The following is a 24,677-nucleotide window of genomic DNA, read 5'->3' as shown; positions in this document are numbered from 1 at the left end:
GTATGGTTTCTAATTACAAATAGAAGAACAGCCTGCCCTTATCTGTAAAAGCACTGCCAAGCATGCCAGTAGTCTCAACTGTAATTGGAAATGGCACAAAAAAGCAGCAAGCATGACTGGCTCTGACAGTGGGATTCTTGATGAATCAGACTGGGTAACGGGTATGACATTTATCAGTCAGCTCAGAGGAGGGCTGCTGCAGGGTTAAGTTCAGTTTTTGTATCATCTCTGCTGGAAGTACAAAGTTCCAAGCATCTGTTGAATGTCCGGGTTCCAGTCCTAAAGGACTATTCAGTGTGAAAGTTTTGAACGGAGCCAGGCTTACAGAAATCTATTACAAGACAAAAACCAATCAAATACATGATGGCAAAATAAGGATGAGGCGTGAATCTGAGTTTCTGACTTCTTTATCACATTTCTTTTTTGCCAGAGATAGAAATTTTACGAAAGCAGTATACAAAATTTCCCAAAAGGAAAACATAGGTCAAAATTAAGCTGTGTGAACTTCATTGCCCCTATGGACTATAAAAGTTGGATGTCACGATTGTAAGATCACTCACTGGTTAGAAAAACCCAGTTCTGATGAGCCAATTTTAGAGATATAGATGTTAGCATGTATGTTTTGAGAGCTAAATGGATCTGAGTAATAAGGTAGACTGGTTTTACTTTTTAGGAGGGTGCAAATACTAGAATTTCACGCACAAAGCTCTGTCTCTGAGGCTGTTAACACATTCAACTACACAAGAAATCATTATGTGTCCAATACTTGTATTAAAGATACTTTAAAAAGTACCAATGAACAAACATGGTCAAGAGGTAAAAAAGGAGTTATAGAAAAATTTATTTTACCATGAAGGATGAGCTTATGTGTAGGACTCATTTTTGTTATACAGTTTACTTGCCAGTCAAGAACATTTTAGACTTCACTGTTTCTTTATTTCTATTCGCTGCAAAAGGGAAAAAACACAAAAAAGCAAAACAAGCATACCAGATAGTGCTTAGGACTTAAAAACTCTGTCTTTTGATTTGTCAACTAAGAACTGAGAGTCCAGTAGTTACTTGTTTGAGATTGGTTTATGCACAGGGTGACTGAGGACCCTGACGGTCTAGCAGTTACGAGACAAAGCCAAAAAGAGGCTGGATGAACAGGCCCATGGTTCCCAGGACGCACACGGTCACAAATACCCAAAGGAAGATTCTATCAATCACCATGGCAACGTACTTCCAGTCATCCTCCACCTGTAAGTAAGGGAGGGGACAAAACAAGAGGTGTAAAAAGACAGTGTCAGTGGTTAGAAATGAGAGATAAACGTGAACAGAGATCATTTAAAAGCAGGTGAAAAGGCATGCACGGTGAGAGAGAAGCACGTGATTCAATATCTCAGTGTGTTTGAGATTACAGGAGTCGATGAGGTGAAGTGTAACACAGAGAAAGCGTGGGGAAAAAAGGAAGACGGAAATAATAGAAGAGAAAACAGCTGAAAATTTCTTGTAAGTCAACAGAAAACTGATACATAATTTACACAGGGAGAAATTACTGTGATAATCACATTCAAACCACAACGTCAAAAAAAAAGCAACAGGCATTTTGACAAAGCTGATTGAGGCACGAGTTTTGCATATCAAAGGCTCCTTTTTGCCTTGTGGGAGATTTCACCCACTGTATTTATAACTGACAGAGAGAGGAGGGAGATTGTTCAGTGCAAATCTAAAATTATTTGCTTCTAACTTACATTGTTGTAAACTTATAGAGCAGGTTACACTTTGCAACAATACAACAGCTCTCCCTGCCAGCATATTTTTTTGTTAGTATGGAGTGGTTTTGCATAAATACATTATGCATGCTTACTGTGTATTTGCTTTCCATGAATGTCTGTACATATATATAAAGTATAGAATTACTGGAACAATGTATCTTCTGTGTGACAAATGTATGCCTACTATTTGCTTACTAAAAAAGAAAAGCCAAAGTCAAACTGTGCTTTAGTGAAATGGAAGCACAGTGTGCATATAAACTGGAGTTAAATTCAACATCATACTGTGAGAATAACCAACAAAAACAGCTGCAACTTAAAATGTTATTTGTGGGAGCAATGTTTCAGTTTACTGGCACTAAAGCCAAGGCATAGACCTTCTTTCACAAAAAAGAATCAGAACTACAATGAGAAATGGTAATGATGGCTCAGTTTGATTTAGATTTCATCACACTGGGACTTCTTTTATTATCTTAGTGCACAGAAAGAGGATTGATACATGACTTATAAAGGAAAGCTCAATGAAAAAAATTTCCACAGCCACTTTTAATGATGCATATAAATAGTTTGATGACTTGTAAAATTGGAAACACGTGGCAACAGGGAAATACCTCCCGTGACATTCCTCAACTTTCTTTTAGTTGATATGTTTATTTTTAGCCCTGATAAAACATGACAAGTGTACCACAGTAATTATTAATGGCAGCTGTGCTCATTAAAGACTGTTAATGAAGGTGGTTGAGCCTCATGTTGCCTGATGGATCAGCTGGCACTTTTAAAAGTCTGCACAAATGGCAGGTATGAGTGGGAACAAGTGTTCAGGAAACATGACAATTTCATGGAAGTCAATGCACTATTCTTGCTCTTTTATGGGAGCCCAAACCTGCATTGTCATGTGATTTGGAACTGTAACTGGCACAAATGACTGCCATCTTTCACATTGCAACAGTGAGGAAGACCCCAGCACTGAGGCATACAGCCAATGCACTTGGGGTGTAGATGAGCTAAACTAAATTGGATGTATACGAATTTTGCAACCCTGCTGACCTTTATTTTAGTAAAATTCTACTTTAGATGACAGTGGCTACCCCTTTCAGCACTGTCTTATCAACCACTTTCAAACCACAGGAAATGAACCACAATGATGCCATGCTCACTGGCTATTTCCCTGCTATGTCTTTCTTTTTAAATACAGCTTTTTATTTTGTTGATTAAGTCTTAAATTTATCTGACTGAGTTGTTGTGTGTGTGTTTTGCTATAGGAACATCTATTTAATTTGTTTAACTCTCACTGTCCACGGACAAATGATAGGAATGCCTCACCTCTTTGGCCTTGTTGCGGCTCCTCATGTTTTCAGCGATGTACTTGACGCTCTCGATGGCCTGTTTAATCTCAGGTGACACCACAGAAAAGGCCACCACTGTGTTGATGCTTTGGTGACTGAGCTGACGTGTCATCTTCCCAGGGTCTGGGGTTTCTGGGGTTTCCTTCCCATGCTGGCAAGGGCAGGGGCATTTCTTTCCAGTGCAGCCCTCCATAGTTGAGAGCTTGCTTTCACCAAACTCCAGACAGTTAAGCGATCCTCCTCCAAACTGTTGGGAACCATAATCAATTAAGATTAACTTATACGCCCTCCTTTATTTCCAAATAGATGTTGGCTTGTTTCATATGCAGATCTTTTAGTGAGCTAAGCAGTCAAACATCAACTGATATTAAGGAAGGACTTGTTCCTTTTCACTGAAGCTTAGTGTTCAAGTACTACAAAAAACTAACCAAAAAACAAGAAAACACCCACAAATATTTCCAAAAATGTAGTGTTTTGTTTGTTCGTTTTATTTCAAATATTGTATAACAAGACAAAACTGCACACGTGAACGCAATTTTTTTCTTCTCACTCGTAACTAACTGAAGCCATTTAGTTCACTGAACTACCAAATAAACAAATTGGTACTCTCTTTCCGGCCAGACCCTTCTGCTATAACTTTGTTCGTATTTAACAAAATAAAAATGAAGACATAAGTGTACACGTTAGTCAATATATGGGCCACAAGTAGGGGTGACGTGGGACACAAGTGGCCCCCAGGCCGCGGGTTTGAGACCCCTGAACTAAGCTCTCTTTACATGATCATTGACAGAATTGTTTTGTAAGAGTATAAGGCTTCGTTTGTCACGGAGACCGTGAACTTTGCAGCAGACCTAACTAAGCATTATTTGACCTGCTACAGAGTCATAACCTCAGTGCAAACAATGGGATGACAGCTGTCACTGACTCAACCTAGATGACCTGTGATAAACCGAATCAAAAAAGTTTATCATTAAAATATTTTTGATGGCTAGGATTAGGGATGGAAATCAAGAAACTGTTCTTGTGAAGAACCACTTCCCAGTAGTTTAGTTTCTTGGAATTGTTGGTCTGTTTGCTTATTGATCCAGCCTATCGATTCCACTTGTACTGGCCCTGAAATCGGCTGATTTCAGCTCATGTGCAGGAGGACAAAAATAGTTGGGCAGTCTGGAGCGTGGATATGGACATTACATTTACATTATTATTATTTTCATTGCACAAAAGGACAAGAGTTCAACAGTAAAGTGGAAACTGCATCCAGAACAGAAACAACCGCATTATGCTGCTAACACAGCTTTGTTTGCAAGCATCTGCACAGACAGCATGCTAATATGAGCAGTCAGGCTGCAGCCTCTGGTTTCTACCTGTTCATGTTTCCACAGTAGAATCATTGTGACGATCACTGTAAAGTCTCTTTGTGCTGGTTTTCATCTTTGCTTTGTGTTGTCGGCTTTGTGTTTATACCTAAATACTAAGAGAAAGATCACGTGTGTCCTCATTAGGACAGGGATTTGTGTTGGTGTGTGGGGCTGTAGCCTGTAGGTTTATATTGTTAATTTGTAATTATGAGATGGTGTGTTTCAGATCATTTTACAGAGTAACATGAAAGTAACGTAACAAGTAGCATAACAAATATCTTTCTCCTGAGAGTAATTAAGTAATATACTGCACAACTTTTAAGAAAAGTGTTCTGTGTAATACATAACTTTTTTGAGTAATGACCCCAACACCGAGGGAAAATACTTCCAATACTTTCAACAACCAGATGTTTTGTGAACAAAACCACTTACCTGCATTAAGCTATTCTTCCGCTTCTTCCCTCCTTTTCCTCCTCCGCCTCCCCCTCCCCCTCCACCTCCTCCTGCCTCCCCACTGCTGTCCAGCCCCCCAACTTTGCTGTTCTCATCAATCGGTCTCCGCATTAGCATAATCCTCGGTAGCACTTTGAGAAACACCGAGCGCACCCAGCCCGGCATAGTGTGGGTCATTGGTGTGCGATAATGTACATTCAGCACAAAAACAGTGATGACGATGCTGAGTGTGACAAAGATCATTGTGAAGAGGAGGTACTCTCCAATGAGCGGGATGACCAGCGATGTGGAGGGGATGGTCTCTGTGATAACAAGTAGGAACACAGTGAGGGAGAGCAGGACGGAGATACAGAGCGTGACCTTCTCTCCACAGTCAGATGGGAGATAGAAAACCAGCACTGTGAGGAAAGAGATGAGGAGGCAGGGGATGATGAGGTTGATGGTGTAGAAGAGTGGCAGGCGCCGGATGTAGAAGGAGTAGGTGATGTCTGGATAGATCTCCTCGCAGCAGTTGTACTTGATGTCATGTTTGTAGCCTGGAGCATCAATGATTTCCCACTCGCCACTTTCCCAGAAGTCTTTCAGGTTCACCTAATAGATGGATAAAGATCTTAAAAATCCCCAAATCCGAGAAAAAAATAAACATTTTTAGAATCAACAAGCTATTTTAAAAAGGCTCCCTTTTCTGTTAGTTTAACCCACATAATGCATTATTTTCTTCAGGTAAATATGATAAATGTGAATTTGCAAGAAGTTGCAAACCAATTTTGAATTTAAAAAAATGTATTGGAGCCACTGATTATCCACTGGACCTCCCCTAGGTCCAAGCAAAGTGGTTAATGCACAAAACAGTTACATTCTAAATGCTAATCTTAAAATTCACCTGTTTTCTTTATCTGTTTGTTTAATTTATTCATTTATCTGCTATTCAAACTTGTTTTATCCAGTTACCAATCACTCTTGCATTTTCATGAAGTTAATTAGAATAAAGAAATATTTAAATGTTTAAGCAGCACCAACTTTTAGTTCCCTACGTGGTCTTCTACGTGCTTGATTTTATATTCCTAATAATGGAACTCACACTGTTTCCTAGATGCTCGGGTCTTTAAAACTCTGTCTTTTTACCAGTGAGCTGTATTTTTTTTTTTTTTTTTTTGCAGAACTCTTTTTCTAAGGAAATTGTTCCCACGTTGACATATTTTAACAGCAACCCATCCTTTACCAACATTAGAACTGTAGTTATTTTATCAGCTTCATCCACATTTAAAAAAAAGAATACATTATAGCAACCATCCCAGATATTTTCATCAACTAAGAATTTCATTTAAATGATTATTATTTGAGACTCTATGCAATACCTCTATATGACAGTCATGCCTGAGAAATGACTACTTTGGCCTACAGCAATTTGCCACATATCATTTTTTTGTCGAACCCCCATTGAAGTTATGGTTCTCTGAATGTGCCACTGGCTACAGAAGACATTATACAGCCTGTTTTACAGAGTCAATAGAGCTCTTCATTACTTGCAAAGTGACCTTTTGTGTAAAATTGATGGAGGTGCCCTTTAATAAAATAAACAATGAATTAAAAAAAACTAATGGATTTGAAATGCCTGTTGTATCTAACTGGAATGAAGTCTGTACTAGGCAGAAAGAGAAAAAAATGAAATAGATAGTTTATTGTTATACCAGGCTTAAATGCATTTACAAAGACTGACCTTGGACCCAATAAGTACCAGGTCAATCTTGGCTTTATCATAAGTCCAGGACCCAAACTTCATAGAGCAGTTCTGATAGTCAAAGGGGAAGTAGGTGATGTCCATTGGGCAGGATGATTTAAAAATTGCTGGAGGAACCCATGTGATAGTTCCATCAAACTTCAGCAAGGCCTTGGTCTTATCCTCCACCAGAAAATCTCCTACAGCACTGTGTAAGACAAACGTGAATGAATGCATAACAAGGGGTACAATGTATTTCCATGGCAAACAATGCATGAGAACATAGACGTGTGGTGTGAATAGGGCACAGAGGTTAGGTGGAAGGTAGAGATGTCAAACAATGAGAGAATATGCAAGGAGAAAACAAAGGCACAGAAGAAAGGGGAGAAGATAAAACCAGCAGTTATGGAACAAAGGATTATTAGAATTAAGAGGACAAAAAGGCTGCATTATGTATTATTGTGAAACACAAAACGACCTTTGATTAACAATATGAACCTTTGTTGTAAGTAGAAAGAAGTAATGAGTCTACAATTAACTGAGCTAAAACTGAGAGAATACAATGCAGCACAAACTGACCCTGAACAATACAGAGTCACATTAGCATATTTCACAGCATTTTCTGTTAGAAACTCTGAAGGTATAAAAGACATTTGTGCTTCAGAGATTATGGCCATTAATGTAATATTGTAATAAGGCTATTCTCATGGTGAAATGGCATAGAGGGTTCTTTGTCAGTGCTTTTTTTTAAATTACCCGCAAGATTCATGAGCAAGAGGAAAATGTTAGGTGTTGCACAAAAGCGACGTTAGCATTCATTTGGAACATCTCTTCTGCTGACTTGTGATAAATACATGTCAACAGTTTATTTTTATTTCACTTCTTCGCCTTTCACAATTAGCTGCTCTTCTACCACCATTAGAGCAGCTAAATGATCTGTTTGTTGTTTGGCGTTGGTCAGTACATTGAGTTTAGGAGTTATTTTAATAAAAACATCTGCCTGCTGGAAACAGGGCTGATAAACCTAGGACGAAACCTGCAAACCCACATTAAAATTGCAGGCCAAATCCAAAACAATGAAGAAGAGGAATATAAAACACTTCTAATATTATACTGAAAAGTCTGAGTGGTTTTACCTCTATGTAAGATCTATTGGTAATAAAACATTTACTAGTACAGTTTTAAAATTTCAGACAGATTCTGGTCTGGGTTTAAAGAAACGGACACTTACAAACAGGAAAATATAAATCATAACAATAATAAATCAATATAATCATTCACCTTTGCATTTTATAAAGAATTCTTTTAAATAATTATTTTATTTTGGCCATTATTATGGTTTCGATTGTTATATTATAATCACTGATTGCAGAACATACTGTTGCCATAACAGAGATCCCAGCTAAGCTATATAATTTATGAGTGTTATGATGTTGACAGCCTCACTTGTTGTAGAGCACAATGTCGGGTCTCCAAATCTTGTTCGATGGGACTCTAATGAACTCAATCCCGTCAAACTCTGCAGGCTTCCATCGGAGCTTGTAGTCGTTCCAAATCTGACGGAAGAGAAGAGAAAAACAGTTTCAGCAGATTCAGGATTCAACCATCTGCTTTATATTTTGCATTGTGTGCTGCAGACAGTATTAGTCACTGGAGACATCCCCCTTCTTGGGAATATTTTGAAAAACATATTTATACTGCAGGCAGAACTTTCTTTGATCTTTTACAGTAGTGCTAAATATGGGTATTATAGAGAAAACAAATCTGAAGGCTTTCATTTGCTTCTACATTAGCTCATGATAGAAATGTGAACTTTTCTGAAGGAGTAACAAAATAACAATGTGATATCAACAATAGCCTGCATAAAGAGCAGCGCATAGAGACGGGGCGTATGAATAAATAGCTCCCTGACAGAAATAAAGGAAGAGTGCATTCAACATATCCGTAGGTAGCATTTCATGAGCTGTATATCCATTAGACTTGGCTATCTGCACATCACTCAAGATGAATTCATTCATTAGAAAGGCAGATTAATACCCAGTTATGACCTGGAAGCTGTTTAATTAACCACTTCATGCAACACTACCTTTTTCATTTGAGAGTTTGCATAGTGATTGGCTAAAGATGTCATTCCTGATAGGCTCAGTTATGCAGCTTGTTGTGACCGTAAAATTTCAGCATAAAAAAAGTAGAAAGAAGAAGGAAAATATAGTTCTATTTAGCCTCAGTAAACAGGTACAGATCATTTTGTTTACAACAAAAGGCTTGCCTGTTTAATTATGGTTATATTGTGGCTATGCCACTGGATGTCCAGCGTTCTGAGAAAGCACAGCATAAAGCATAATGCGGTTTTCTCCTCGTCATAATCAAAGAGTAGGGATAGTGAGAATATTAACCCAAACTATGGTTCAAAGGATGCAAGACATCTGTGTACTCTACATACTTTTCATGTATTTTCCACACATTTAGCAAATGGGATTACATAGTTTTTTAAAAACCCTATTTACCTTGGCTTAGTTATAAATAGCAACATGTTGTGCCAAACCTATATTTTTGGATATTTGGGAGATGCTCAGTAGTCTGACACTTTATTGATTTTTGCTGAGGAAATGAGTACCCATCATAATTATTGATCACTCACTCAATACTGATTAATATGCAGGTATCATCCTCAAAACTGAGACTTTTTCAGGGCAAACCAAAATTGCTTTAAAAAAAATGTCTGTCTACAAATAAAATTAAAAGTTAAATTTACTGAAATGCTATTATATGTTCTTAATATAAAAATCTTTTTTTGGTAAATTTAAATTTAGCTAAGTCAAAGATATTATTACTGATTTATGTGGAAATAAGTTTTATTGTTTGCTCTACTTGTTTCATTGCCTACTTAATAAACTTAAGGGAGAAATGGTATTTGTTCCTTTTGATGCATATTTAACTCAACATGTATTTCACCATTTATTTATTTGTTTAGAGTTAGATTTTTTAATAGATCGATGGCATGTCTGGTCTTTGATAGAAGCTTACTTTGAACCATGAGGTTCAGCCCGTGTGCCCACCTGAATGTGTCTACATATATACAGTACTCAAAGAACCTGTATGTATATGTATTACATTAAAGTTTTCCTTCCACTTACATAAAGTAGTCAGTGGAGCTAGGTTTCAAAGAGTACACAGCTAGGATATTTAAAAATATTGTGTTAAGGCTATTGAATAAAGAATCCCCTGCAGTCATACAGCAGAACAGTTACAATAAATACATCAAGGGGGAGATTTCTAAAGTGGCTTCCACCGTAAACCCACTGCTGTGATCCAGTGTCTTTGTCAGTGATTGTGGTGTTGGCACTGCTTGTCATTAGCAAGGACTTGTTGTAAACAAAACAGCCCCGCCATTAAAAACAATATATGAGATTGTGCTATACAGGCATTTCAATATATTTTAATTGGAAAGCTCGGGGATAGCAGCACCACTGAATCACATCAGATTCTACAAAATGTTTGGCTTTGTAGAGCAATTAGCCACCAATTTAAGAAAGATAAAAATAAATCGATAATCCTTACAAGAAGTATTTGTAATCTTATAAGCACAGATTAATAGTGGAGGGAAAAGGGAAGAGGAAACAAAATGTTATCAACGAGGTGAAAGAGAGAAAATGTTATTGGCTGGCTATGTGAGGTCAAGAGTTCAGGGTCTGTAGCTATAGATCTGCTGAGCTGCAGAGCGTGACTAGGAATAATGCTAACATTGATCACTGGGCTGATTCCATTTAGGTGTTTATGTGAGCTATCTTTGTTTTCTTATCCACTCGTGCTCTCTTGTTTATTCCAACTAAATGTAACATTAAGTTAAGGGAAACAGACACAAACACCGGCTTACAGCTAAAAGAGAAATAGACTGCAGCATCCCATACTGCTTAGTATTTGTAAACAATGTGTTAGAACATATGAACCTCGTCAGGCTTCACTTACCTGGCGCTCTGCAGACCTCAAGTGAAAGGTAGGTCAGTGAAATTGTTAATGCATGCTGTGTGTGATGTGTTTGTCTGTGTTTGTGTGTGTACATGGTTACTCACATGCCTGAGCCATAAATTTGTTTCCATGATTTGATTCACCTCATCCTGCAGAGACACAGAGTAGGAAAAGAGCTCGTTAGCCAGCAGATGTGGGTGTGTTTGTGTCTGTCTGCTTGTGCATGTGTGAGAGAGACTGTGTTGCTGCTTCAGCCTACTGAAGGGACTACAAGAAAAGTGCACATCATAAGTTCTACTGTTTGAGATAACAGAAAAAAATACCTGCAAGAATTTTTAAAGGTGATCGAATTTCTTTTCTAATCTTAGTCCTCTGTTATATATGATTAACCGAGAGGATCAATAGTGAACATGTTCCTAAGAAATGAAAAGGTTACATAGTTCACATCCTTTCCGCCTTGTCCTTATTCAGTTCTGATTTGCAGTCTTAATATTTTTACATTTATACAGAATCGACTAAAAGAAGTCCGTAAAAAGCCATGTCTTGTAGACAAACAGACAGGTGAAAATGTGTGCATAGACACACACATAATGACACATTCATGCAGTGCTACCACACCCTGACATTCACGTCCAGGTGCTCACCTTTAAATTAATCTCACCTTGCTGAGCAAGCAGATAGAGGTACCTCACAATCCAGTCTGGAAAAAGGCTCCTGCTGGCAATTTCCTCTTAATCTCAGGATTTCCACTCTGGGGTGAAAACCTCTTTTCACTGGGGATTGTGCAGCACCCCCACCACCATCACCAGTTTTGAACTTAACATTGCCAAAGCATAGCAGCATTGTATAAAAACACTGTGAGGCATTTTTGGAATCCGTGAAATTGAACAGACTAAATAAAGTCTGCATTCACTTTCCACTTTCACTTCTCTCGTTCCACGGCTTATCTTCTTGCTCTTCAGTTTCAAAGGTAGGAAATGTGATCAAGATGTTCTTGGAATGACAACTCACTGTTCACACAGACTATCATAAATTGTTGAGAAGTTGGTATGAGTGACAAATGCATAGATACATTTGAACAAATACATAAAACAAGACAGTTACAAAATGTGGAAAAATGCTTAAAACACTTTCAGCATTACATTACAGTCTTTAAAAATCTGTGTGTGTGTGTGTGTGTGTGTGTGTGTGTGTGTGTGTGTGTGTGTGTGTGTGTGTGTGTGTGTGTGTGTGTGTATGCCCTAAAGCTTACAACTTTAACCAGCTGGGAGATGGAGACCTCAAACTCCACAGTGACTGGGTCAGAGACATTCTCCACTGGTCTGATAAACTGATTATATCGTCTAAACAGCTTCCTGAAAAGTCGGTCCTCAGCCTTTGATGAGAGGCAGTCTGAGGGTGAAACAAAGAAGAAACAGGAGAAATTCATCTAAGAATTCATCTAAGATAGGGATTTAGAAAAACACTGAGAACGTAACAAAGAATCTTTTAGAAAGGAACTAAAAGAAATATATATATGTATATATATATATATATATATATATATATATATATATATATATATATATATATATATATATATATATATATATATATATATATATATATATATATCACACTTCTGAAATTCAATGCACCAAACATCAATAAGTCTTTTCAGTTTATAAAATCAATGTTTTATGATCTTTGATGAATCATCTATGAAGAACTCTCTTTAGATTACAACTTTTCTGCTTAGATCATCAGAGTAAAGAAAGTGCTTTGAACAAGTCTGTGCCATGAGATAACCTTTAGGGTGCTTTTCAGTATGTTTGAAATGAGGAAAATTGAAGAATGATAAGTAAGGAAGCCAAGAGCAGTAATATCAAGTTTCAATTCTGGCATGCTGTAAAAAAAAAAAACATAATAATAATAATGATAATAATTAAAACAAAACATGTTGTTTTTCTAGTTTTGGGGGAATTTTTAATTTCCTTTACATTTCTGTCTGATCATTTGTTTAACTGAAAATCTGCAAAAGAGGGTCATCATTTCATTGAGGACACAGTTGCCTCACACCCACCTTCCACCTTAACCTCTTGAGCAACATTTTCAGTCTCACTGCCTCTGTTCATTTCTCAGCACCTTCTTTCTGGACTGGCTAAAATCTTACTAGACCTCTTATTGTTTAGCTCAGTCACTGTTCATCTGTCTGACCCAAGACTCAGCAGTACCAGTTCATCCACTGTAATCCAGGTGTGTGGCACCAGTTGGCAGACAGAGTGAACAGCTACCTGGTACAACACAGTGGAGACTTTAGCTCAAAGCAGAGACAATTTCCTTAAAAACAGAAAACAACAGTGAATATTGATCTTCTTTTTGTCCACATATTTTATCTCATTGCACCTTTTAAACACTGTTCACAGCTGTTTCTGTGTACCTAGTAGCATTGCTGCCTGTGGTTTCTTGAAAGACAACTTACTTATGTACATATCAATATTTCCTGTAGGTTAGCTACAACTGAGCCCTGAAGTCATGGATAATGCATAGTGAGGTTTCAAGCTTTGCAGTGCAACACGGTAACAGTGGATTTAGCGTGCTTCAGTACAGTCTAAACAGATATTGTTGAAAATCCATTGACTTGACATGAATCTAGTAATGAACTAAGCACCTCAGTAATTCATCATGAGGGAAGAATATTTTGGGTATACTTCTGCCTGTTTGCATAGCACTGTGGACGGGTGTTATCATACTGTAGACAGCATGAAATATAATCGAAGTTAGACTCAAATAAACATGTGATCTCTAAATGTAAATAAATCACTGTGACATGCATGTCCTCTTCTCTTCTCCTGAATAATGGTAACTATAGATTGGTAGGTGGTGGAAGCTGTCAGTGTTCACCCATATGAGAGCATGAGTTACTATAATTTATCTATATATAGGTAAGTGTTTGTCAGGACTACAGCTTAAGGGCTGTGTACGTAACCAAAATATGAAGCGCTTATTTACTTCCAGGAAGGAACCTTGAAGGCTTCAGGCAGAGTATCTATTTAGTGGGAAATGCACAGCAAGCTATTTTAACATAGTGCAGTGAAGCTGCAGACTGCAGCCTGAGGACAGGAGATGAGGTGCTGAAAGTTTTTTTGTGTGAGGAGTGAGGGGAGCTGCTATTTCTTTAAGCTTGTTCCCCATTCAGGATTCAGATTTCAAACTTTTGGCTTCAGTGTGGGGTAATGTGAAAACTCTGGACTCTCATGGAGTGTCCAAAACACGCATGCTTCGGGGTCTGGAAAGTGATGCCAGGACAGAAGTACCTGCATTCCTATTAATGGTCACCAGGGGCAGTTACTGTGGTTGCAAAAGACTTCTGGTCCTATGCAAAATAGAAAAAGGATTTCTGACTTGACCTCTATTAACACTTGTTATTACACAAGTATGTCATCACAGTAGCCAGTGAACGTGTAGCTCTGAAGTCAGATTCCACCGCTCTTATGTCACATCTGATTTCTGATTCTAAAACACCAAGAAGCATCAAAACAGGACATTACAAAGCAGTGGAACACATCACAGCAGCAGTTAACAACTACTTGGTACAGGTCTATGTGGTATACCATCTATGTGGACTCCCCTGGATACTAGTAACAACAGTATAATTGCACTATATATTGCCTCTTATCTTATAAGTTAAGGTTATAACACTAACCAGAACTGCCACAAAATAAAAACACCTTAAAATTGTTGCAGCATTTAGGAACAGCTGACCAACTGTCCAAAAATTATTTGCCACTGCTGCATCTTCACCAAGTGAAACACTGGGTGAGTTTTATTGTGAGGTCACAGGAAAATATTTGACACCACAATCCATAATCACAATTAATAGCAGCTGTTGATTTTATGTACAAAAACAAACAAGTTCTTAAGGTAGTTTAGAAGAGTGTAACTGATGAACGGGAATGGAAGAAGGTTATGAGCCAGGTGAACAACTTTCCTGTGCCATCACAGCAAAGCTGCTTAGCTGTGCTGTTGGCACAGAGTTACTGGCATGAGACAAAGTCAGATCACATTTGTTCTTGGCGTGATGAAAAGAGACCAAATATTGAGTGAACATAAATGTGTCTGGTTGTGCTATAAACAGAAACACTAGTTGTGTCTGTTTTAGTCCATGCTCAAGAAGTGTTTGCTTCCTCCAGGATTCTGTGACTATTGGACCACATTTACTGTTACCACCAGCAACTACATCCATCGCCTAATCCAGCAGAGCTAGAATCTTCAATATTCTTACTTTTGATCTAGAATTTATTCTAAAGAAGACTGAAACTGCATTCAGTACCAAGATAAATCGGTTACTGGGGTTGTGTAAGCTGTGCAAGTTTTCAAAGTGAGCTGTATCAAAGCAATAAGTTTAAAGTTCCCCACACAGCTTGTTGCCTTGAAGCCAACTGAGTCACATCATTTACACTCCTGCAGTTTGTGAGGATGATCACTCACTCTTCATCCTTCAAGACCCCCCAGTGCTCTTAGAGTTGTCACGCAGAAATCCCGCTCACACTCCCCATCAACCTCTATAAATATATCTAGATCAATACCGCATTCGTCTCTGCAGGGCAGCTTGAATGGAGGAGAGAAGATGCAGGACAGAGTATTTTGCAAGGAGAACGAGGAGACAAAATAAGGGACAAAAGAAACAGCTAAAACAGCAGGTACACAAAAACACAACAATTAAGAGACAGAAGACAAAGAGACATCTAATGTTCAGGAGAACTTCTAAAAACTTGTCACCTCAAAGCACATTTTACCTTCAGGTGTTTCATTATTTATTTCCCAAACTTTTTTGTTTTTAATAAATGCTATTCTTATTTGACTAACAGCAGTCAAATTGAGTTTGGGATAGATGAGAGAAAAATGTTTTAATTAAAACGGACTTGGAGAAGTCCTTGAAATCCTGATGATGAAATATTGCTGACCCTATTACATCAAGATCCTTCGCTCAAAGGCAGAAGATAACCGTCTTCATGCACAGAACAATGACAACAGAAACCTAGCTGGTGTTGAACTTCTGATGACAGCCCTCTAGAGAGGACAACAAGAGGGGAAAAAAGAAAGAAACACCAAGACAAGGAGTGGAGGGAGAGAAGAAGGGAGTAAGGGAAAGGAGAGACAGACTGAAAGCAAAGCCTTCTTAAGATGTCACTCAGAAGATTATGACTCCAGACTTCATAGCCTGCTGTCTGGTAGCTACTTAGCATGTGCTAATGCTGTGCTAAATAGAGTTTAAAGGGAGTATGGTAGCAGACACTTCACATCTGATCCAAAAAAGGAAACATTCACTTGCACAATGTTGACGGCTATACTTTTCAGGATACAAGCGATAGACTAAAAAAGACAAAAACAGAAAGGAATGAAATTTGAATTAAAATATAAAAGAAAAGAAGTTGAAAAAAATGTTTGACTAAAATGAGCTGTCACAGTGCTTCATCTACTTGTTAGTATAATTACAAAGACAGAGCTGCTCCCTGCTACACGTCCACTGACTAAACCAATTCTTTGATCAAAATCTGGCATTTATACACTCTCTCTCTCTCTCTCACAAACACACACATATGTATGCCTACATTTAGCTTGGTCAGATGCATTCCCCATTGACACTTTAAAAAAACACGTTAAAGTGAGAAGATCTGCCCACTTTGATCTGTATTTATCACATTTACCCTCACTTGCCAATTATTAGTCCACCAGTCAGAACTTCCCAATTTTTAATGGACGCTTTCATCATAGTAGGATTAATGCATCAGATGGGGTAAAAAGTGGAAAAAAAATAATTATGTAGATAGGAACATATTTCACACACTTGTGAAAATTAAAATGAGAATTGGGAAAAGGTGCATAAGAACATTAAACAAAATCACGGTCACACATTTGCCTTTCTCTACACTCAGGTCTCTCTAACTACATTTTTAAGTTTTGCTGTTGATAGTTCATTAAGCTCTCTCAAACAGTCATATCTTACCAAGCACATGAGTCTATCAAGCTTAGCTTGATCCCCAAATATGGATGTGCTGTATATAGAGCTATACTAAAGAACAGCGGTTAAAAAAAAGAAAAAAAAGATTTAAGTAAGGCGTTAATCCCTAGCAGTTACACTAGAATTTAATTTTAGCATGACTGGAGCTGAAGGAACTGTTAGCATAACTAAAAATACGTTATGATGCGCAATTCGTCAAATCCGTCTTTTGTTTATCAGGACACTTTTTTTTGCATTTGAAAAATCTATATGTCTTTCAACTATCCTACAAACTGTACCTCGTCTTCTGGTTTGGACCCAGGAACTGTCAATCATTGCTGCTTTTTTTGGACTCCATATAACATAAAGTCCCTCAGGGGATATGCCAGGGATGGTATGAAGGATGGGATTTTGATGATTTAGGGAAAATGTGTTGATTTTAAGCATTCTGTATTTAGCATTATTCCCTTAATATCCATCCATCCATCCATTTTCTATAGGATATATTGGGCCATGCTGAGAACAATGGCCTTGGACTTGGAGGTTCCAATTGTCATCACTGCTGTTTCACACTTGGGTGGGAACTGCTCCAATGCGAGTTACAGGTCACCACCAGATGAGGCCAACAGAACCACATCATCTGCACAAAATCACCAAGGTGAAGGTCTTCTGCCACTTGGCTCCGCTTAGAAATTCTGCCCATTAAAATCTCCGAACAGAATCGGTAAGTCCAACACCTCTTGGCAACAACTCCAACTTATTGCCAGCAATACACACCAAGATGTCATTCTGGTTGTACAGGGGCCAATGGCTTGTAACACCCTATACTGAACAGCTCCCATGGGATACCCCGAGGGTATCCTTTTTCCAATATTAATTTAATACAGTTGCATTTTCCAGAATAAACTAAGTTCTGCTACGAGTGCACTTTTTACTTAATAGTTGCATAATTTTTTCCTTGAGTGGGAGGAGTTACAACTTGTCTCAAGATAAGCTTTGAATTATCATATTTATATTACAGATTCCTAGTTATGTTCTTTTTTCCCATCTAATTTGATTCTTTTCCTTAGCTTGGGCATGTCTTTAGTTTGGCCACCTTAACCTGCACTGTAAATATGGTGCACTAATCCCCTGCCTTGATGGAAAATGGAGAAAAAAGAAGATTCTAGTGCCCTTTTATTTCTGTCTGCACTACTTAGCTATCTTTCCTACAGAGATGTTCCAGTGTCTTAAAGGAAACGTCTCAGTTTGTCTTTTGACACCACTGCACAGCTCTGTTCTTTACTGTTTAAGCGGATCATCTTTTTGATGGGACTAAAAAAATAAGACAGCTACAGTGTATGATACAGGAGAAAAAAAGAATATCCTGGTTTGAGTTAGCAACATATACACTTAATGGACTCAGAAGTACAGAAACAGGAAACAGGAGACAAGCTGGTGTAGAGGAATACCAGACAGATAATGCTTATTGTTAAAGAAGAGACAATTTTATTGGTGGTGTGAGAGGCTGGTGTAAGAGTAAGCCTTTTAGCCTTTAGCCTCCCCTGAGCATGCAAATGCTTTTAAAGGAGAGTGAGAAAGAATGAAACAGAAATGAATGGAGATAGATGAGGGGTCTTTTTTATGTACAATGCTTATATGGTAAACACTGGATAAAACTGAAGTGTTTATTTTTCCTGTGTGCCAGTAAACTGAGCTGAAATGCATTGAATTTAAGTGACAGAGATTAAGTGGGAGTGGAAAAGGAGAGAGAGGAAAACAAGAGAAAAGACCAATGAGAGGAAAAGAACCTGAGAGATTTGTGAGTGAGAAAGAGGCGAAGTGAAAAGTGAGAGACAGGTGCAAAAAGCCCAGGAAGATAGGATCGTGGAGCAGTGAGTGTGTGCATGTGTGTCCAGTTAATGGAATACCATGAGATGTGACTGATGCCTTTAACAGCAAAGGCTCGACACTTGTATTCAGGCAAAATCTACAAACAGCTTTGTTTGATTTGTCTTTTTTTCTTGTATTCTTTTTGTCCCGACGTTCTCAGCAGATGCTAATATTGGTCAAGTATAGCTCTTTTTGAAGGACTTATGACATTCATGCGAGACTGCACACATTTCGCAGTTCTCATCCATTTTCAACTTTTTTCACCTTCGAAATGAGCAGATCTAATAGAAATTTCCCTGAAGGCATGCTCACAAAAAAGTGGGTTACATGAATTTGAATATGTTTCATGGAAGAAAAGCGCTCAGCCTTTGTGGTTTGACATCTCAGTGGTCCTTTTCTCGTTTTAGCATGTGCATTTTGTCATTATTAGGTGCAAATGAGTCCCTGACCAGGAATGTAAGTGCCCATATATTCCTTTCTCTGGATGTAGGAGAAATGTCATTTTCACTTTGGGCCATGCCAGAATGAGAAATATTTTACATGCAAACTGAGAAGCCATTGTTTGATGTTGACAGGAAGTATCTTTAGCTCAATATTCCATTAGAAAAACTGTAAAACTGTAACATAAATGATTGCATTTATCCACAAAATAAGTTTTTTACAACTTACAATGGACACGTTTTCACAAACATCACCTGAAAGCCTTCTACTCTAAAAACTGGACTCTAACAAACAGGTTCAGCCTTTATGAAAACCGACGGATGTGAAGCGAGGGATGCAACATGAGGTGCTCTCAACACATTTATCTGTGACTCAGTTCATATTTAGCCACGCCCCCTCTGCTCTGTGTTCTGCGCTATAAATGTTACCGTGATATAAGCCTCGTTACCACACAGCTGCAGTCATGCTGGCACACACAGACGCAAACACACACACACCTTATCACCACAGTTCACTGACCGGATCATCAGTCATGCATTCAATTACATTATGAGAACAGCCTTTATTTGAATACAAGGGACAGTGCTGTGACTATATGCAAGCTGAAGTAACACACAATAGTAGCACTTCTGAAATCACCAGAGGCAAACTAAACATTGCTTGTGTAAATGCTGTTTACAGTTTGTGCGTTATCCAAATATATGGACATAACTGCAGCTAAAGGTGTGGTTACATAAGCTTTTTCACATTTTTCACATTCACAGCTTTCAAAAAGGATGAATTCATGTGAGTAATATTAATCAGTGTGTCACAAATCACTAAAGAGCATGACCACTGCTAATTTGAGATTAGGTGCAGCTGTGGCTCAGCTGGTAGAGCAGGCCATTTACTATTTGGAAGGTTTGTAGTTTGTTCCAAGGTTCCTCCAGTTCACGTTGGGCAATATACTGAACCCGCTGGAGTGAGACGCATCCATCAGAGTGTGAGTGAGTGTGTATGAGACAGATAAAAAGTGCTTAAAGTGCATAGAATAAAGCACTGTATGAATGTGTGTGAATGGGTGAATTTGGCTTGTAGTGCAGAAATGCTTTGAGTGCTCAGAAAGAGCAGAAAAGTGCTATATATATACCCGTCCATTTACCAGTACAGAAGTTTGTAGTCTGATAGTGTCTCCAAACTTAGTGCAAACTTTGTGCAGGCTGACTGAACACGGGGTCAGAAGTGAATGCTGAACTGCCCATGAGCCAGTTTTGGCTGTAGATTGTGCTGAAACAGGAAAAAAGACACGTGCTTTAAAATTACCCTGTCTGAAGTGATGGAGTAAATGTTTGCGTGCCCAACTCATCCAACTCATCACTTGGTCAGAGGGGAGTAGTACAAAGCAAGTTTTATGGGTCAGGAAGCTATGTTGAGCTTAAAGTCAGAGTTTTGTGTGTCATGAAAGAGGCTCTATTTTTTTAACCTGGTTAAATCACCATGGTAACTTGTGCTGAATGCACAACCTGCTCAAGAGCAGAGTTTCACTGTAAAATTGGAAGTGCCACGTTTTTATTTTTTATGTGCAGTATGTATTCTGTCCTGTTGAATGTATTTGTGCAACTTGTTAAGCAGGAACTACAGTACCATCACAAATGAAACCCAACTGTAAAGTTATAGCCTACAGCTTTACTGTGCACATATTCAGCTGGTGATGCAGAAAACATATAAATGTTTTTAGACTGGATTCTAAGCTTAGAATTGAGCTGCCAAGTCTTTTTTTTTTTTTTTTTTTTTACTCAGCTGGAATTTCAACTACTGGAACACTTACCAAAAATGCATTTTCCCTCAATAAAATGAATTTCGCTTTGATCTGCAGACAAACTAAAGGAATTTCCACGTCTCTGTTTTCAGGCTATGGCTTTTATTTGTTTTGTGTGTCCATATTGGAATATGGAGGAAGTAACATTGTTGTTCCATTTATTCTGAGTATGTCTTCTAAACTGGATATCTGAGCATTCCCATATTTGCAAAGATGCCACAGGGGATTCCCAAGTGGCAAGATGATTGTAGATTTTTTTTTTTTTTTTTTTTTTGCACATACATAATCAAAACCTTTTCTGCTTTTGAGGTTGTGATGATAAGAAGGTGAGGTTGATGGATAAGAAATTTATTTTGTGAAAATCTTCATGGACATGTTAAATAATCTGCAAATGTGGGCCTGGGTGTCTCAAATTTAATTAAACTGTTTATCTCTGAGATGTTTAAACATTATTTAAGCTTTTGATCACTTACGAGAATCTGTATTTTTATGTTGACATTTGTAAGTCAAACTAAATGTGCAGGTGGTCTCAGTTTTGGGAATTTGTAAAAACATAGGATTTGGTCATTAAATTATCACCAAGAAACATGACATTTAATCTGATTATTAGAATTAAATTGTGTTCCTAAATTTATTTAAACGCCCCACATTGAAATTTTCCTACACTGTAAAGCATGAAAATCAGCATCATCTTAGCAATCTTGTGAGATAGCTAGTCAAAATGCTTCAGCTTCTTTCTTAGAAGCTCACTGTCTTTAGAAGTGTTTATTAAATTCAGTTACAACAACAGATTAAGGGTCAAATTTAATTTTTTCCAAAGTTCATGTGACGTTATTTAGGTACAGACGTGATATGGACTACAGACTGTCCATATGTGTCAGTGAAAATGGGAAGAGCGAGAGAAGACAGCTAGAAGCACCTCATAGGATCATGCTTGGAATAAAGAATGTGTATAAAGGCTGATAAACCATAAGAAAGTCTGCCTGCCACCACGCATAAATCAGATAGCTGCTATTTATACCCTTGGAGCAAATGTTTACGTTAATGCTTGGAAATGCTGCAGCGTAATTACTGTCGCTGAATTTATTCCACATAGTGGCTCCAGGTCAGATCCAGGCTCTCTGCTCAGCTGCGGTCAGTGATTAAGATACTGGCTGCATATCAATAATCACAAATTCTTCCTTCCCTTTCATCATTCTAAGTTGGATGGCATCCTTATCTCCTTTCCTTGATCCTCATCTCAGTGCCTTTCCTTCTTTCTGCCCTGCCTACCCCTTTCTCTTCTTCCCTTCTCTCTTTCATCCTTCATCCTGGCTTCCCACTGTTTCTTCCTTCCATTCTCATTTCCTCAATTCCTCCTCCTCACCTTCACTTCCTTCCTATCTTTGACATTTCATTGCTATCCCCTTCTACCCCAGCTATCTTTCCTTCTTTCTTCTATGAATCTTTTTGCCCCTGATCTTCCCTCTTTCCAATCTTTCTTCCATCTCCCCTCTCTTCTTTGTTTCCATCTTTATCTTCTTCCCATCTGTCTCTGATCGCCCTTCATCCATTGCTATCTTCAACCCTTCATTACCCCACTTCCTCGCTTCCTCACTGTCTAGCTTTCTTTCCTCCTTCTATCAGTCATTTCCTGCGTCCTCCCTCTTTTCCTACCTTTCTATATATATTTTATGAATCTTCTCTGGACAAAGATGCTCTTGTCTGAAAAAACATACACTTTTGTATGTTTTAGTTTAATCGATTATTTTCACTGCTAGTTGAAAATACCTTAATGATTACACGTTTAACTTTATTACAACAATCAAACGAGCCTTCAACAAGGTAACTTTAAAAGTATCTCATGCTAAAGATGTAATGTTTTGTTCCTATCCTTTGCTACAAACTATAAGAACAAACAAGAAATGAATACAACTTTTAATTAGTGTCGTAATTGGGGTGAAACGAAATAAGGTCATCAGATTCATCCAAAGACACGCATTGCTATGAGGGTTTTTATCAAACGCCTGCAGCAGACCAAGCCCCCTCCTCCCGACTAAAACCCTCCTATCTGCTTTCTGTGTGAATAAACAAAATTGGCACAGGCCTCGTATAACCTCCAAAAGTCTCGCTACCTGTAAACGGGGAAACGGAACTGTAATCTGTTTTGCTTAGTGAAATCACATCGACCCTTCAAAACAAAATTAGCATTCATCAAAATTCATTTGCCTTTCTCCAGATTTTTCCGCATTTCATTTTTGTTGGCCTAGTTTTAGAGTGTAAGAATAGAAGTTTTAGTGCAAAAACCTAAAATTGATGTTTTGGCAGGAACTCTTTTGCATATTTTGACGATATTTTTGCTAATTATTCAAAAAATAAAAACGAGAAAAAGTTTGGAATCGACATAGCGATGACCACAAAGCACTGGAGGATGGCAGAAAAAGACAAAGTTACTAAAAGACGCCTCGGAGAATGCACAGTAATTCAGCCTAATCACCCCAGAATCACCAAGTTAACTATCAAGACACTGACGCGCAGAGAGGCTCCAGTGTCCTGGAGCTTTGAAAACCATGCAGCCAAAAATCCTCATGCGTCTTTGATCTGCAGAATATACTATATAACTCTACCTTGAATAAACGCCACTTACCTTGCGCCTTCAAACCCACAAGTAAAAGCAGCACAGTCCATCTCTCCACAGACTGCATGTCTCCCTCGTGTCGTTTGGGGATCCTGTTCACTTTTTTCCTGAAGGAAGCCTGTCTCTTTAATCGATGAGACGGAGAAATAATGTGAGAGGGCGTGAAAATGTGCCTCTCTCCCCTGGTGTCGTCTATCTCGCTCTGTCGGTGCGCTCCTTCCTGATATGATCCCAAATTGACTTCGTACGTCCCTCCCCTACGAGCGCAAAAATCCCCTCTGGCGCATCCATACGGATCAGCACAGGGAGGGAAAACCGTCCCAACATGCGCAAAGTGATCCCAACACTGGCAAAAAGAGAAATGTCAAAGATCGAAGAGGATATGAACCTAAAATTAAAAATATGACACATTCAAACTCAAGTGTCACACGCGTAATATGCTGTAATAGTTTTTTGGGGGGCGCTCAGTATGGAATTGTTTGATCTCATCCAGATCCAACAGTAAAATCTGCGGATACTTTATCTCATTCCAGCTGCTACATGTTGGTTAGAAAGTTGCACGGCACACGCAGGACAGAATGATTTGTTTGTGAGACAGTCAGTGAGTTTTAGTGTGCGCTCTCCGTGGTGCTGAAGTGTCCACGTAACAGGCAGTCTACTTTATTTGACTAATTTTTAGCCTTCACGGTGTTTTCTTGCGTGAAATAACGTTTTGAAGCACATGTCCGCATAAACCAGCGAGTTTGAGAACAAATACTGAATTAATCCAGCGAGTTTGCTGAATTCCAAAAACTGGAGCTAGGACCCTTTGCATGCTGTGTCTTCACCCGACCACTGAAGTGCAGCACTGCGCTGTTCTGAGGAGGAAAGTTTATCTGCTCGGAAGCATGCTTCCTGCCGCTTTGAAACACGCTGTTCGCATTATAAGCTCCCCAGGTTTCTGTTTACCAGCGCTGATTAAGTTTAATTTTAGCGCATGATTTTACACGCTTGGTTTGACGTCATCAAAGAAAGTCATTAAGGAGAGGAGGCTTAGCGGAGCAGTGCTGAAGTGAACTGAGCCGACACAAAAGCCTAAGGTGAGCGGCGAGAAAGGGAGTGACACATGACTCTGAGACGTGTCCGGGTGCTGCACACGCGAGCTGTCCACACCTGCTTGGGGACACAGACACAAACACACAAGGGCGAACAGATGCTTCATTCAGTCAATATATAGACAGAATGAAATATAGTTTGACTTAAAGTAGAGCATTATTTCCACATCAGCCCCAAATATACTGAAAGTATATCCTGCTAAGATGTACCGTTTGCTCAGAGGACACCGTCACTGGCTGTCAGGACAGTCTTTTCTACCTTCTTTTAAAGA

General features: G+C 38.6%; 1 protein-coding gene across 1 annotated transcript; it reads right to left on the bottom strand.

Moving 5' to 3' along the window:
• Nucleotides 1–404: 404 nt before the first annotated feature.
• LOC116328583 (neuronal acetylcholine receptor subunit alpha-3-like) lies at nucleotides 405–23,609 on the bottom strand. The gene is made up of 8 exons (XM_031750401.2): nucleotides 23,321–23,609; nucleotides 11,853–11,992; nucleotides 10,705–10,749; nucleotides 8,078–8,187; nucleotides 6,632–6,839; nucleotides 4,891–5,502; nucleotides 3,078–3,347; nucleotides 405–1,239 (listed from the first exon to the last, which is right to left on the bottom strand). The coding sequence occupies exons 1-8, from the start codon at nucleotides 23,376–23,378 to the stop codon at nucleotides 1,114–1,116; spliced, it is 1,569 nt and encodes a 522-aa protein (XP_031606261.1). The 5' UTR covers nucleotides 23,379–23,609; the 3' UTR covers nucleotides 405–1,113.
• Between the last annotated feature and the right edge of the window lie 1,068 nt (nucleotides 23,610–24,677).

The sequence above is a fragment of the Oreochromis aureus genome, linkage group 6 (genome assembly GCF_013358895.1).
Source record: "Oreochromis aureus strain Israel breed Guangdong linkage group 6, ZZ_aureus, whole genome shotgun sequence".
Taxonomy (NCBI): domain Eukaryota; kingdom Metazoa; phylum Chordata; class Actinopteri; order Cichliformes; family Cichlidae; genus Oreochromis; species Oreochromis aureus.
This window is presented reverse-complemented; position numbering and strand designations above follow the sequence as displayed.

Excerpts from the sequence above, each read along its gene's own strand:
- LOC116328583 (XM_031750401.2), bottom strand. The coding sequence starts at position 23,378 with ATGCAGTCTGTGGAGAGATGGACTGTGCTGCTTTTACTTGTGGGTTTG. Across the intron at positions 8,188-10,704 it reads CAAATTTATGGCTCAGGCAT|ATTTGGAACGACTACAAGCT; the intron begins GTGAGTAACCAT and ends CTCTTCCGTCAG. Across the intron at positions 5,503-6,631 it reads TGGTACTTATTGGGTCCAAG|GTGAACCTGAAAGACTTCTG; the intron begins GTCAGTCTTTGT and ends TCCATCTATTAG.